This window comes from Barbus barbus (genome assembly GCF_936440315.1).
Source record: "Barbus barbus genome assembly, chromosome: 4".
Taxonomy (NCBI): Eukaryota; Metazoa; Chordata; class Actinopteri; order Cypriniformes; family Cyprinidae; genus Barbus; species Barbus barbus.
In genome coordinates, this window is record NC_136732.1 from 7,383,060 (window position 1) to 7,397,198 (window position 14,139).

The following is a 14,139-nucleotide window of genomic DNA, read 5'->3' on the forward strand; positions in this document are numbered from 1 at the left end:
CGTCATTTGCTTAGTTGCACTAAACACAGCATAAACACAGCATTAGTGTTCTTAGAAGCCCTAAATAGTGATTTTGTGCATTGAAGTGCTAACATGACTTGCTCTGCAAAAAGCTCCAAAACATGAAAATCTGTCTTCTGCATTGCAAATAACATTACATTTCATGAGAAAGAAACATCTTTCATGTACTTAAGGTTTACTCTTAAAACTGCATAAACCAACTTTCTCTCACCGAGAAAGAAGTTTTCAGCATCTGTGGCCTTGATTTCTCTTCAATTGATTAGTTGCATTAAACACAGCATTAGTGTTCTTAGAGGCTCTAAACTAAGTTATTTTCTGCATTGAAGCTCTGACATGACTTGCTCTGCAAAAAGCTCCAAAACATGAAAATCTGTCTTCTGCATTGCAAATAACATTACATTTCATGAGAAAGAAACATCTTTCATGTACTTAAGGTTTACTCTTAAAATTGCATAAACCAACTTTCTCTCACTGAGAAAGAAGTTTTCAGCATCTGTGGCCTTGATTTCTCCTCAATTGCTTAGTTGCACTAAACACAGCATAAACACAGCATTAGTGTTCTTAGAAGCCCTAAATAGTGATTTTGTGCATTGAAGCTCTGACATGACTTGCTCTGCAAAAAGCTCCAAAACATGAAAATCTGTCTTCTGCATTGCAAATGACATTTACATTTCATGAGAAAGAAACATCTTTCATGTACTTAAGGTTTACTCTTAAAATTGCATAAACCAACTTTCTCTCACTGAGAAAGAAGTTTTCAGCATCTGTGGCCTTGATTTTTCCTCAATTGCTTAGTTGCACTAAACATAGCATAAACACAGCATTAGTGTTCTTAGAAGCCCTAAATAGTGATTTTGTGCATTGAAGCTCTGACTTGACTTGCTCTGCAAAAAGCTCCAAAACATGAAAATCTGTCTTCTGCATTGCAAATGACATTACATTTCATGAGAAAGAAACATCTTTCATGTACTTAAGATTTATTCTTAAAGCTGCATAAACCAACTTTCTCTCACTGAGAAAGAAGTTTTCAGCATCTTTGGCCTTAATTTCTCTTCATTTGCTTAGTTGCACTAAACACAGCATAAACACAGCATTAGTGTTCTTAGAAGTCCTAAATAGGGATTTTGTGCATTGAAGCGCTAACATGACTTGCTCTGCAAAAAGCTCCAAAACATGAAAATCTGTCTTCTGCATTGCAAATAACATTACATTTCATGAGAAAGAAACATCTTTCATGTACTTAAGGTTTACTCTTAAAATTGCATAAACCAACTTTCTCTCACTGAGAAAGAAGTTTTCAGCATCTGTGGCCTTGATTTCTCCTCAATTGCTTAGTTGCACTAAACACAGCATAAACACAGCATTAGTGTTCTTAGAAGCCCTAAATAGTGATTTTGTGCATTGAAGCTCTGACATGACTTGCTCTGCAAAAAGCTCCAAAACATGAAAATCTGTCTTCTGCATTGCAAATGACATTACATTTCATGAGAAAGAAACATCTTTCATGTACTTAAGGTTTACTCTTAAAACTGCATAAACAAACTTTCTCTCACTGAGAAAGAAGTTTTCAGCATCTGTGGCCTTGATTTTTCTTCAATTGCTTAGTTGCACTAAACACAGCATTAGTGTTCTTAGAGGCTCTAAACTAGTGATTTTCTGCATTAAAGCTCTGACATGACTTGCTCTGCAAAAAGCTCCAAAACATGAAAATCTGTCTTCTGCATTGCAAATAACATTAAATTTCATGAGAAAGAAACATCTTTCATGTACTTAAGGTTTACTATTAAAACTGCATAAACCAACTTTCTCTCACTGAGAAAGAAGTTTTCAGCATCTGTGGCGTTGATTTCTCTTCATTTGCTTAGTTGCACTAAACACAGCATAAACACAGCATTAGTGTTCTTAGAGGCTCTAAACTAAGTGATTTTCTGCATTGAAGCTCTGACATGACTTGCTCTGCAAAAAGCTCCAAAACATGAAAATCTGTCTTCTGCATTGCAAATAACATTACATTTCATGAGAAAGAAACATCTTTCATGTACTTAAGGTTTACTCTTAAAACTGCATAAACCAACTTTCTCTCACCGAGAAAGAAGTTTTCAGCATCTGTGGCCTTGATTTCTCTTCAATTGATTAGTTGCATTAAACACAGCATTAGTGTTCTTAGAGGCTCTAAACTAAGTTATTTTCTGCATTGAAGCTCTGACATGACTTGCTCTGCAAAAAGCTCCAAAACATGAAAATCTGTCTTCTGCATTGCAAATAACATTACATTTCATGAGAAAGAAACATCTTTCATGTACTTAAGGTTTACTCTTAAAACTGCATAAACCAACTTTCTCTCACCGAGAAAGAAGTTTTCAGCATCTGTGGCCTTGATTTCTCTTCAATTGATTAGTTGCATTAAACACAGCATTAGTGTTCTTAGAGGCTCTAAACTAAGTGATTTTGTGCATTGAAGCTCTGACATGACTTGCTCTGCAAAAAGCTCCAAAACATGAAAATCTGTCTTCTGCATTGCAAATAACATTACATTTCATGAGAAAGAAACATCTTTCATGTACTTAAGGTTTACTCTTAAAACTGCATAAACCAACTTTCTCTCACTGAGAAAGAAGTTTTCAGCATCTGTGGCGTTGATTTCTCTTCATTTGCTTAGTTGCACTAAACACAGCATAAACACAGCATTAGTGTTCTTAGAGGCTCTAAACTAAGTGATTTTCTGCATTGAAGCTCTGACATGACTTGCTCTGCAAAAAGCTCCAAAACATGAAAATCTGTCTTCTGCATTGCAAATGACATTACATTTCATGAGAAAGAAACATCTTTCATGTACTTAAGGTTTACTCTTAAAATTGCATAAACCAACTTTCTCTCACTGAGAAAGAAGCTTTTCAGCATCTGTGGCCTTGATTTCTCTTCAATTGCTTTGTTGCACTAAACACAGCATTAGTGTTCTTAGAGGCTCTAAACTAGTGATTTTCTGCATTGAAGCTCTGACATGACTTGCTCTGCAAAAAGCTCCAAAACATGAAAATCTGTCTTCTGCATTGCAAATAACATTACATTTCATGAGAAAGAAACATCTTTCATGTACTTAAGGTTTACTCTTAAAATTGCATAAACCAACTTTCTCTCACTGAGAAAGAAGTTTTCAGCATCTGTGGACTTGATTTCTCCTCAATTGCTTAGTTGCACTAAACACAGCATAAACACAGCATTAGTGTTCTTAGAAGCCCGAAATAGTGATTTTCTGCATTGAAGCTCTGACATGACTTGCTTTGCAAAAAGCTCCAAAACATGAAAATCTGTCTTCTGCATTGCAAATAACATTACATTTCATGAGAAAGAAACATCTTTCATGTACTTAAGGTTTACTCTTAAAACTGCATAAACCAACTTTTTCTCACTGAGAAAGAAGTTTTCAGCATCTGTGGCCTTGATTTTTCCTCAATTGCTTAGTTGCACTAAACATAGCATAAACACAGCATTAGTGTTCTTAGAAGCCCTAAATAGTGATTTTGTGCATTGAAGCTCTGACATGACTTGCTCTGCAAAAAGCTCCAAAACATGAAAATCTGTCTTCTGCATTGCAAATAACATTACATTTCATGAGAAAGAAACATCTTTCATGTACTTAAGGTTTACTCTTAAAACTGCATAAACCAACTTTCTCTCACCGGGAAAGAAGTTTTCAGCATCTGTGGCCTTGATTTCTCTTCAATTGATTAGTTGCATTAAACACAGCATTAGTGTTCTTAGAGGCTCTAAACTAAGTGATTTTCTGCATTGAAGCTCTGACATGACTTGCTCTGCAAAAAGCTCCAAAACATGAAAATCTGTCTTCTGCATTGCAAATGACATTACATTTCATGAGAAAGAAACATCTTTCATGTACTTAAGATTTATTCTTAAAACTGCATAAACCAACTTTCTCTCACTGAGAAAGAAGTTTTCAGCATCTGTGGCATTGATTTCTCGTCATTTGCTTAGTTGCACTAAACACAGCATAAACACAGCATTAGTGTTCTTAGAGGCTCTAAACTAAGTGATTTTCTGCATTGAAGCTCTGACATGACTTGCTCTGCAAAAAGCTCCAAAACATGAAAATCTGTCTTCTGCATTGCAAATGACATTACATTTCATGAGAAAGAAACATCTTTCATGTACTTAAGATTTATTCTTAAAACTGCATAAACCAACTTTCTCTCACTGAGAAAGAAGTTTTCAGCATCTGTGGCATTGATTTCTCGTCATTTGCTTAGTTGCACTAAACACAGCATAAACACAGTATTAGTGTTCTTAGAGGCTCTAAACTAAGTGATTTTCTGCATTGAAGCTCTGACATGACTTGCTCTGCAAAAAGCTCCAAAACATGAAAATCTGTCTTCTGCATTGCAAATGACATTACATTTCATGAGAAAGAAACATCTTTCATGTACTTAAGATTTATTCTTAAAACTGCATAAACCAACTTTCTCTCACCGAGAAAGAAGTTTTCAGCATCTGTGGCCTTGATTTCTCTTCAATTGATTAGTTGCATTAAACACAGCATTAGTGTTCTTAGAGGCTCTAAACTAAGTGATTTTCTGCATTGAAGCTCTGACATGACTTGCTCTGCAAAAAGCTCCAAAACATGAAAATCTGTCTTCTGCATTGCAAATAACATTACATTTCATGAGAAAGAAACATCTTTCATGTACTTAAGGTTTACTCTTAAAATTGCATAAACCAACTTTCTCTCACTGAGAAAGAAGTTTTCAGCATCTGTGGACTTGATTTCTCCTCAATTGCTTAGTTGCACTAAACACAGCATAAACACAGCATTAGTGTTCTTAGAAGCCCGAAATAGTGATTTTCTGCATTGAAGCTCTGACATGACTTGCTTTGCAAAAAGCTCCAAAACATGAAAATCTGTCTTCTGCATTGCAAATGACATTACATTTCATGAGAAAGAAACATCTTTCATGTACTTAAGATTTATTCTTAAAACTGCATAAACCAACTTTCTCTCACTGAGAAAGAAGTTTTCAGCATCTGTGGCATTGATTTCTCGTCATTTGCTTAGTTGCACTAAACACAGCATAAACACAGCATTAGTGTTCTTAGAGGCTCTAAACTAAGTGATTTTCTGCATTGAAGCTCTGACATGACTTGCTCTGCAAAAAGCTCCAAAACATGAAAATCTGTCTTCTGCATTGCAAATGACATTACATTTCATGAGAAAGAAACATCTTTCATGTACTTAAGATTTATTCTTAAAACTGAATAAACCAACTTTCTCTCACTGAGAAAGAAGTTTTCAGCATCTGTGGCATTGATTTCTCGTCATTTGCTTAGTTGCACTAAACACAGCATAAACACAGCATTAGTGTTCTTAGAAGCCCTAAATAGTGATTTTGTGCATTGAAGTGCTAACATGACTTGCTCTGCAAAAAGCTCCAAAACATGAAAATCTGTCTTCTGCATTGCAAATAACATTACATTTCATGAGAAAGAAACATCTTTCATGTACTTAAGGTTTACTCTTAAAACTGCATAAACCAACTTTCTCTCACCGAGAAAGAAGTTTTCAGCATCTGTGGCCTTGATTTCTCTTCAATTGATTAGTTGCATTAAACACAGCATTAGTGTTCTTAGAGGCTCTAAACTAAGTTATTTTCTGCATTGAAGCTCTGACATGACTTGCTCTGCAAAAAGCTCCAAAACATGAAAATCTGTCTTCTGCATTGCAAATAACATTACATTTCATGAGAAAGAAACATCTTTCATGTACTTAAGGTTTACTCTTAAAATTGCATAAACCAACTTTCTCTCACTGAGAAAGAAGTTTTCAGCATCTGTGGCCTTGATTTCTCCTCAATTGCTTAGTTGCACTAAACACAGCATAAACACAGCATTAGTGTTCTTAGAAGCCCTAAATAGTGATTTTGTGCATTGAAGCTCTGACATGACTTGCTCTGCAAAAAGCTCCAAAACATGAAAATCTGTCTTCTGCATTGCAAATGACATTTACATTTCATGAGAAAGAAACATCTTTCATGTACTTAAGGTTTACTCTTAAAATTGCATAAACCAACTTTCTCTCACTGAGAAAGAAGTTTTCAGCATCTGTGGCCTTGATTTTTCCTCAATTGCTTAGTTGCACTAAACATAGCATAAACACAGCATTAGTGTTCTTAGAAGCCCTAAATAGTGATTTTGTGCATTGAAGCTCTGACTTGACTTGCTCTGCAAAAAGCTCCAAAACATGAAAATCTGTCTTCTGCATTGCAAATGACATTACATTTCATGAGAAAGAAACATCTTTCATGTACTTAAGATTTATTCTTAAAGCTGCATAAACCAACTTTCTCTCACTGAGAAAGAAGTTTTCAGCATCTTTGGCCTTAATTTCTCTTCATTTGCTTAGTTGCACTAAACACAGCATAAACACAGCATTAGTGTTCTTAGAAGTCCTAAATAGGGATTTTGTGCATTGAAGCGCTAACATGACTTGCTCTGCAAAAAGCTCCAAAACATGAAAATCTGTCTTCTGCATTGCAAATAACATTACATTTCATGAGAAAGAAACATCTTTCATGTACTTAAGGTTTACTCTTAAAATTGCATAAACCAACTTTCTCTCACTGAGAAAGAAGTTTTCAGCATCTGTGGCCTTGATTTCTCCTCAATTGCTTAGTTGCACTAAACACAGCATAAACACAGCATTAGTGTTCTTAGAAGCCCTAAATAGTGATTTTGTGCATTGAAGCTCTGACATGACTTGCTCTGCAAAAAGCTCCAAAACATGAAAATCTGTCTTCTGCATTGCAAATGACATTACATTTCATGAGAAAGAAACATCTTTCATGTACTTAAGGTTTACTCTTAAAACTGCATAAACAAACTTTCTCTCACTGAGAAAGAAGTTTTCAGCATCTGTGGCCTTGATTTTTCTTCAATTGCTTAGTTGCACTAAACACAGCATTAGTGTTCTTAGAGGCTCTAAACTAGTGATTTTCTGCATTAAAGCTCTGACATGACTTGCTCTGCAAAAAGCTCCAAAACATGAAAATCTGTCTTCTGCATTGCAAATAACATTAAATTTCATGAGAAAGAAACATCTTTCATGTACTTAAGGTTTACTATTAAAACTGCATAAACCAACTTTCTCTCACTGAGAAAGAAGTTTTCAGCATCTGTGGCGTTGATTTCTCTTCATTTGCTTAGTTGCACTAAACACAGCATAAACACAGCATTAGTGTTCTTAGAGGCTCTAAACTAAGTGATTTTCTGCATTGAAGCTCTGACATGACTTGCTCTGCAAAAAGCTCCAAAACATGAAAATCTGTCTTCTGCATTGCAAATAACATTACATTTCATGAGAAAGAAACATCTTTCATGTACTTAAGGTTTACTCTTAAAACTGCATAAACCAACTTTCTCTCACCGAGAAAGAAGTTTTCAGCATCTGTGGCCTTGATTTCTCTTCAATTGATTAGTTGCATTAAACACAGCATTAGTGTTCTTAGAGGCTCTAAACTAAGTTATTTTCTGCATTGAAGCTCTGACATGACTTGCTCTGCAAAAAGCTCCAAAACATGAAAATCTGTCTTCTGCATTGCAAATAACATTACATTTCATGAGAAAGAAACATCTTTCATGTACTTAAGGTTTACTCTTAAAACTGCATAAACCAACTTTCTCTCACCGAGAAAGAAGTTTTCAGCATCTGTGGCCTTGATTTCTCTTCAATTGATTAGTTGCATTAAACACAGCATTAGTGTTCTTAGAGGCTCTAAACTAAGTGATTTTGTGCATTGAAGCTCTGACATGACTTGCTCTGCAAAAAGCTCCAAAACATGAAAATCTGTCTTCTGCATTGCAAATAACATTACATTTCATGAGAAAGAAACATCTTTCATGTACTTAAGGTTTACTCTTAAAACTGCATAAACCAACTTTCTCTCACTGAGAAAGAAGTTTTCAGCATCTGTGGCGTTGATTTCTCTTCATTTGCTTAGTTGCACTAAACACAGCATAAACACAGCATTAGTGTTCTTAGAGGCTCTAAACTAAGTGATTTTCTGCATTGAAGCTCTGACATGACTTGCTCTGCAAAAAGCTCCAAAACATGAAAATCTGTCTTCTGCATTGCAAATGACATTACATTTCATGAGAAAGAAACATCTTTCATGTACTTAAGGTTTACTCTTAAAATTGCATAAACCAACTTTCTCTCACTGAGAAAGAAGCTTTTCAGCATCTGTGGCCTTGATTTCTCTTCAATTGCTTTGTTGCACTAAACACAGCATTAGTGTTCTTAGAGGCTCTAAACTAGTGATTTTCTGCATTGAAGCTCTGACATGACTTGCTCTGCAAAAAGCTCCAAAACATGAAAATCTGTCTTCTGCATTGCAAATAACATTAAATTTAATGAGAAAGAAACATCTTTCATGTACTTAAGGTTTACTCTTAAAATTTTATAAACCAACTTTCTCTCACTGAGAAAGAAGCTTTTCAGCATCTGTGGCCTTGATTTATCTTAATTTGCTTAGTTGGACTAAACACAGCATAAACACAGCATTAGTGTTCTTAGAAGTCCTAAATAGTGATTTTGTGCATTGAAGCGCTAACATGAATTGCTCTGCAAAAAGCTCCAAAACATGAAAATCTGTCTTCTGCATTGCAAATAACATTAAATTTCATGGGGAAGAAACATCTTTCATGTACTTAAGGTTTACTCTTAAAATTGCATAAACCAACTTTCTCTCACTGAGAAAGAAGTTTTCAGCATCTGTGGCCTTGATTTCTCTTCATTTGCTTAGTTGCACTAAACACAGCATAAACACAGCATTAGTGTTCTTAGAGGCTCTAAACTAGTGATTTTCTGCATTGAATTTCTGACATGACTTGCTCTGCAAAAAGCTCCAAAACATGAAAATCTGTCTTCTGCATTGCAAATAACATTAAATTTCATGAGAAAGAAACATCTTTCATGTACTTAAGGTTTACTCTTAAAATGGCATAAACCAACTTTCTCTCACTGAGAAAGAAGTTTTCAGCATCTGTGGCCTTAATTTCTCTTCATTTGCTTAGTTGCACTAAACACAGCATAAACACAGCATTAGTGTTCTTAGAAGCCCTAAATAGTGATTTTGTGTATTGAAGTGCTAACATGACTTGCTCTGCAAAAAGCTCCAAAACATGAAAATCTGTCTTCTGCATTGCAAATAACATTACATTTCATGAGAAAGAAACATCTTTCATGTACTTAAGGTTTACTCTTAAAATTGCATAAACCAACTTTCTCTCACTGAGAAAGAAGTTTTCAGCATCTGTGGCCTTGATTTCTCTTCAATTGCTTAGTTGCACTAATACATACTTTTATTGAACACATTTGTCTATGAAGCTAGTTTAACTTGACAAATCTTCAATTAATTTGGTCAAATCAGGTCACTTAAAGGTGTACACAACAAGAACAATAACTATAATGATAACAACTTTAGCTTCCACACCAACAGACAATAACATTAATTTTACTAATGTACATACTGGGGAAGTCGTGGCCTAATGGTTAGAGAGTCGGACTCGTAATCGAAAGGTTGCGAGTTCGAGCCCCCGGCCGGCAGGAATTGTAGGTGGGGGGAGGGAATGTCCAGCGCTCTCTCCACCCTCAATACCACGACTGAGGTGCCCTTGAGCAAGGCACCGAACCCCCAATTGCTCCCCGGGCGCCGCAGCATGGCTGCCCACTGCTCCGGGTGTGTGTTCACGGTGTGTGTGTGTGTGTGTGTGTGCATTTGTTCACTACTCACTGCTGTGTGTGTGCACTTGGATGGGTTAAACGCAGAGCACCAATTTCGAGTATGGGTCACCATACTTGACAATACGTCACGACTTTACTTTACTTTACTTTACATACTGCAGTTATGTTGTTTTCTGCCATTTGTTGTTAACAATTTTATTGTTCATCTTGTCATAAATTCTATTTCTTTCTTTTTTGCAGGATTTCTCACAGATCACTAAGTCATTCTGCCTCAGCTCTCCACAACATCATGCCTTCCAAAAGCTTCCACATGGCTCTCTGTTATGTGGCACAACTGCTCTGACTTAGGCTAAAACTGCAAATTGAGAGTAAAGGGCTGTCTACTTGTATTAATTTCCCCTCTGCAGTCAACACTCCAATCTCTATTGTGAGCACTCCTGTCACTGTCACTACCACTAGCACTACACACACACACACACACACACACACACACACACACATATACAGTATATTCTTGCTTAAAATGGTTAACTTTTATAATTATAATTTCTTGCATTTAGTCACAATAGAAGAAAACAATGATTACAGATATAACAGCTGCAAGAACAGCTTACATAAAAAAAAAAAACCCTGCAACACTCCGACAATAAAAAGTGCGTACGCCTGCTCAGACCCTTACGTGAAGCTAAGCACTTTTCCACATCAAAGACAGTTTTTATAAATATAAATAAATATAAATAGCGCTGGCGTGGATTTAAGCGTACGCACACTCTAAGATCAAATCTGTGCGTACGCACACTTTTTTGTCAAATATTGACAAAAACGTTATAAGATGCCAAGTAATATTTTACAAACGTGGGGCCTCATTTATAAAGTGTGCGTATGCACACTCTAAGATCAAACCTGTGCGTATGCACACTTTATAAATGAGGCCCCACATTTGTAAAATATTTGTAAAAAATTTGTAAAAGGATTTTCTTCTATTACATATTTCTTAGTTATATATTTGCTTCCATGTACCCAAGTAATCTTCATCAATCAGTCATTGTTTTAAGTTGTTATATTTCACTGAAATTGATTACCTCTATGTAAATACATTTTATAATCAACTGCTTTTTTTTTGTTTTAATTGTTTTCATATTGGCACAAACTGGAGGGAGAATGCTATTCTGGTTACTAAATTCACTTGTTTGTCTTGGAAAAGTTTGACATATTGGGAAATGACTACAAAATATGTGATTCAACACAGAAGTGATTAATTGTTGACTTTTAATACATTCCTGGAAACATCACACTGTAAATGTTAGAGAAGTAAAATTGTAGAAAATAGCAGAAAAATACTGCATGCTTGAATAATCGTTAGAGATAATTAGATTTTGTAAACAGCATAAATAGCTGTCCAGCCAATTATCTCTTTGAGAAATCACAATCATACTTTTCGCTCTTCCAAGGGACTCTACTGGGCCCCTGGAGATGAAAGGGCAGTAAAACATACACAGATCTATTCTCATCATGGACAAGAAACTGTGCCGAGTCACATTTTTTAGATTGTCTTTTAAACAACTTGCAAAATGTAAGTTGCAAGTTAAAGTTATATTAGAATAAGAATAGAACCCCCCCCCCCCCCCCAAACAAAAAATAAAAATAACATTAGTGGGCTCCGTTTATTTCACTAGATCAAGAGCAAGAATACGGCGTTGACAGTAAACAAAACTAAATTGATTTAAAGAACCAATACATATTGTGACACTTCAATGTACTATTACACAGGGTCAATGTCATTCAGTAAGACAAGGTACAGGCAGCGTGTAGTTTAGCATTATAAACTACACACTGTCTGTACCTTGTCTTACTGAATGAAAGCCATACAAATCATGCAATGCATAGAATCATAGACCTAATTTGTAAATCTCTGTGTCAAACATTTCTCATCTTTGTCCTCCTTTGTGAGGTGCTAAACATCAGTAATGTGCATGCCATCTTGCTTATTATACAGTACAGGATTCATGTTGATCTTTCCTTGCACATCACCCTCAGTTGTGCATGAATTGCTTGTAGAAATATAGTCCATGCAGGCTGTTCTAATGCATCTTTCAGCCTTCATGTAACTGACTAAATGTTAATGTCTTAAAGCAGTCATGGTAATTGTTTACAAAATTAAATTGTATATTTACCAAACACCATTTATTTCAGACACCAGATTATTTAATTGTCTAAATGTTCCACAATGCCAGGATATTTGATTACTCTTGTGGTTTTATGTTATAAAACAGTGTTAACACTATGAATGTTTAAATTAGAGTCTAGGAATGTTCGGCACAAAGGTGCGTTACTGTTCAAGTCTCAGTGTTCAGATCAGTATGCTCAATCATGTGTCCTTGACCTTCACTGTGTATATTATTATACTGTGTTGTAAATAAAATAGAAATAATCAAAAACCCACAATATTTTACTCTCCTCACATTGTTTCTTACCTGCCTCAGTCACTTTCATATTGATGGCCCATTATGGCAGGCCCTTTGTCTCTCAGGTGTGAATCACTAAATATTCATGCCATTGTCTCCCTCGCATATGCCTTAAGACAAATCATGTCTTACAAAAGTTAAAACAATATATTGTTTTCTGTGAACGAGTAAAAAGGATGATTTTCATATTTTGTAGTAAAAACTCTCGTCTACCACATCGCGTTCCCAAAAGTCTTGTGATTCTGCATGTGTTTTATGGCCTTATTTCAGTGATTTAAAAATGTCAGTTTTTCACTATGCACACATAAATTGTTGTTTTCTCAAAACTTCTCCAGGACCCCAAAACACCCTCAGACCCCAGAGGGTTAATGGGAGTTGCATTGTCAAATGGTAATAGTTTGGTGTTGTGTGATTTTGAACCACACAAAACACAAGTTATTTAACGTTTCAGCCGTACATCTTTTCCAGATGTACATGGTCTACCTGCCCTGTGCATGGGTTTCAGACAGTGGACACAGTGTTTTCCCATAGTGTCAGCCCTTATGTAGCACTGGGAGAATGTATGAAAGGTATGTATGAATGTATACATTTATTTTTATTAATTTGTTTTTGCACACAAGAACGTGTTTTTAACAAATAGATGAGCTTCACATCACTTCTGTTTTTAACTCTCCAGAATGTCCGTCTTCTAAACTTAGCTCCAAGGCCACTGTAAGTAAGCTTCAGTCGATAGCAACAACTGGTAGGTCAATGTCCAACAGCTACTTAGGGCAATCTGTAAAATTATATATTTAAAAACTATATCTGAAAATAAATTATTTTGGGGGGGGTCATCTAAACAAATTAAAATCTTTTAACATTCTTGTTATACAACATGCCATTTTTGAAGTGGAGGTAAACATTTAATAACTCTATTCAATCCATGTTAGTCACAGAAAAAGTAAACATCTTGCACACAGCACTTTTCCAGCATACATGTTGATACACAGAAACATTGTTTTTAGGATAGTAAAAGCACAGAAAAAATGCAATGGAAAATTAGGTTAGAAATCCCTGAAAAGCTGTAAAAGATATATATTTTTAAAAAAAAATTTATGGAACACCTATGTAACTACATTAACAAAAAAACAACATACTATCAAAAACATGGACAAAAACAAAGACATGGACATAAGGGCATCCAGGTCTGAGCTCATGATGTAGAGTGTATATTTCAACAATCAACAGTCCACATTCTTAAATGAGTGTATGTATCTTAAAGTAACAAGTAAACAAATAAAGAACAAAAATAAGCAATTGAACAGAGAAAAAAACTGAGAAAAAAGTTCCACTTATGATTGTTTTGAACTTTCTATACTTTGTAATAAGTTGCATTGTACTTGCTAATTATCTGAGAGATTACTTTAACAGATTGTAACTTAAGATTGTACAGCATAAAGTGCTTTTTATAAGGGAGAAAATATGCAGCAGCTGTGCTGCATACTGTGCATCAGGTGCACAAAAGGCACTGATTTCATAAGCGTGTTATTTTGTTATTTGTAAATCAGTTCTAAGTTTTCCCTGATATGAGAGTGACTGGGTAAGACTGTACTGTACTTCATACAGAATCTATCTTTGATTTCTTTCTTGTCTGAGAAGAACAGAGAACTTCCATGTGTCGGTGTACTGTGAGAGCAGGATCTCTTCAGGGAAGAACTCGTCCACCTCAGGAGGAATGTCCAGATCTTTACGCTCCATGTAGGACACAACAGTGTCTTTAAGACTGGAAGACAGAATTTAGTGAGTTATGATAGATTTCCATATTCAACAGGAACTTTAGAATACACATCACCACAATCTTAACAAGGAACCCATGGATTTTGCTCTGCAGATTGCTGTAGAATACAAAATCCAACTTGATTA

The 14,139-nt window shown here is 35.4% G+C and overlaps 1 protein-coding gene across 3 annotated transcripts in view; it reads right to left on the reverse strand.

Annotated features, from left to right (window-relative positions):
• Window positions 1-12,812: 12,812 nt before the first annotated feature.
• The window catches only part of LOC306866505 (E3 ubiquitin-protein ligase rnf213-alpha-like), a 131,179-nt gene continuing 129,852 nt past the window's right edge, over window positions 12,813-14,139 (reverse strand). For all 3 annotated transcript variants that reach the window (XM_079411754.1, XM_079411752.1, XM_079411753.1), the window contains one exon: window positions 12,813-13,999. In XM_079411754.1, the coding sequence (XP_079267880.1) occupies window positions 13,846-13,999 (154 nt within the window). In that variant the 3' untranslated portion in view covers window positions 12,813-13,845. The remainder of the gene's footprint in view (window positions 14,000-14,139) is intronic.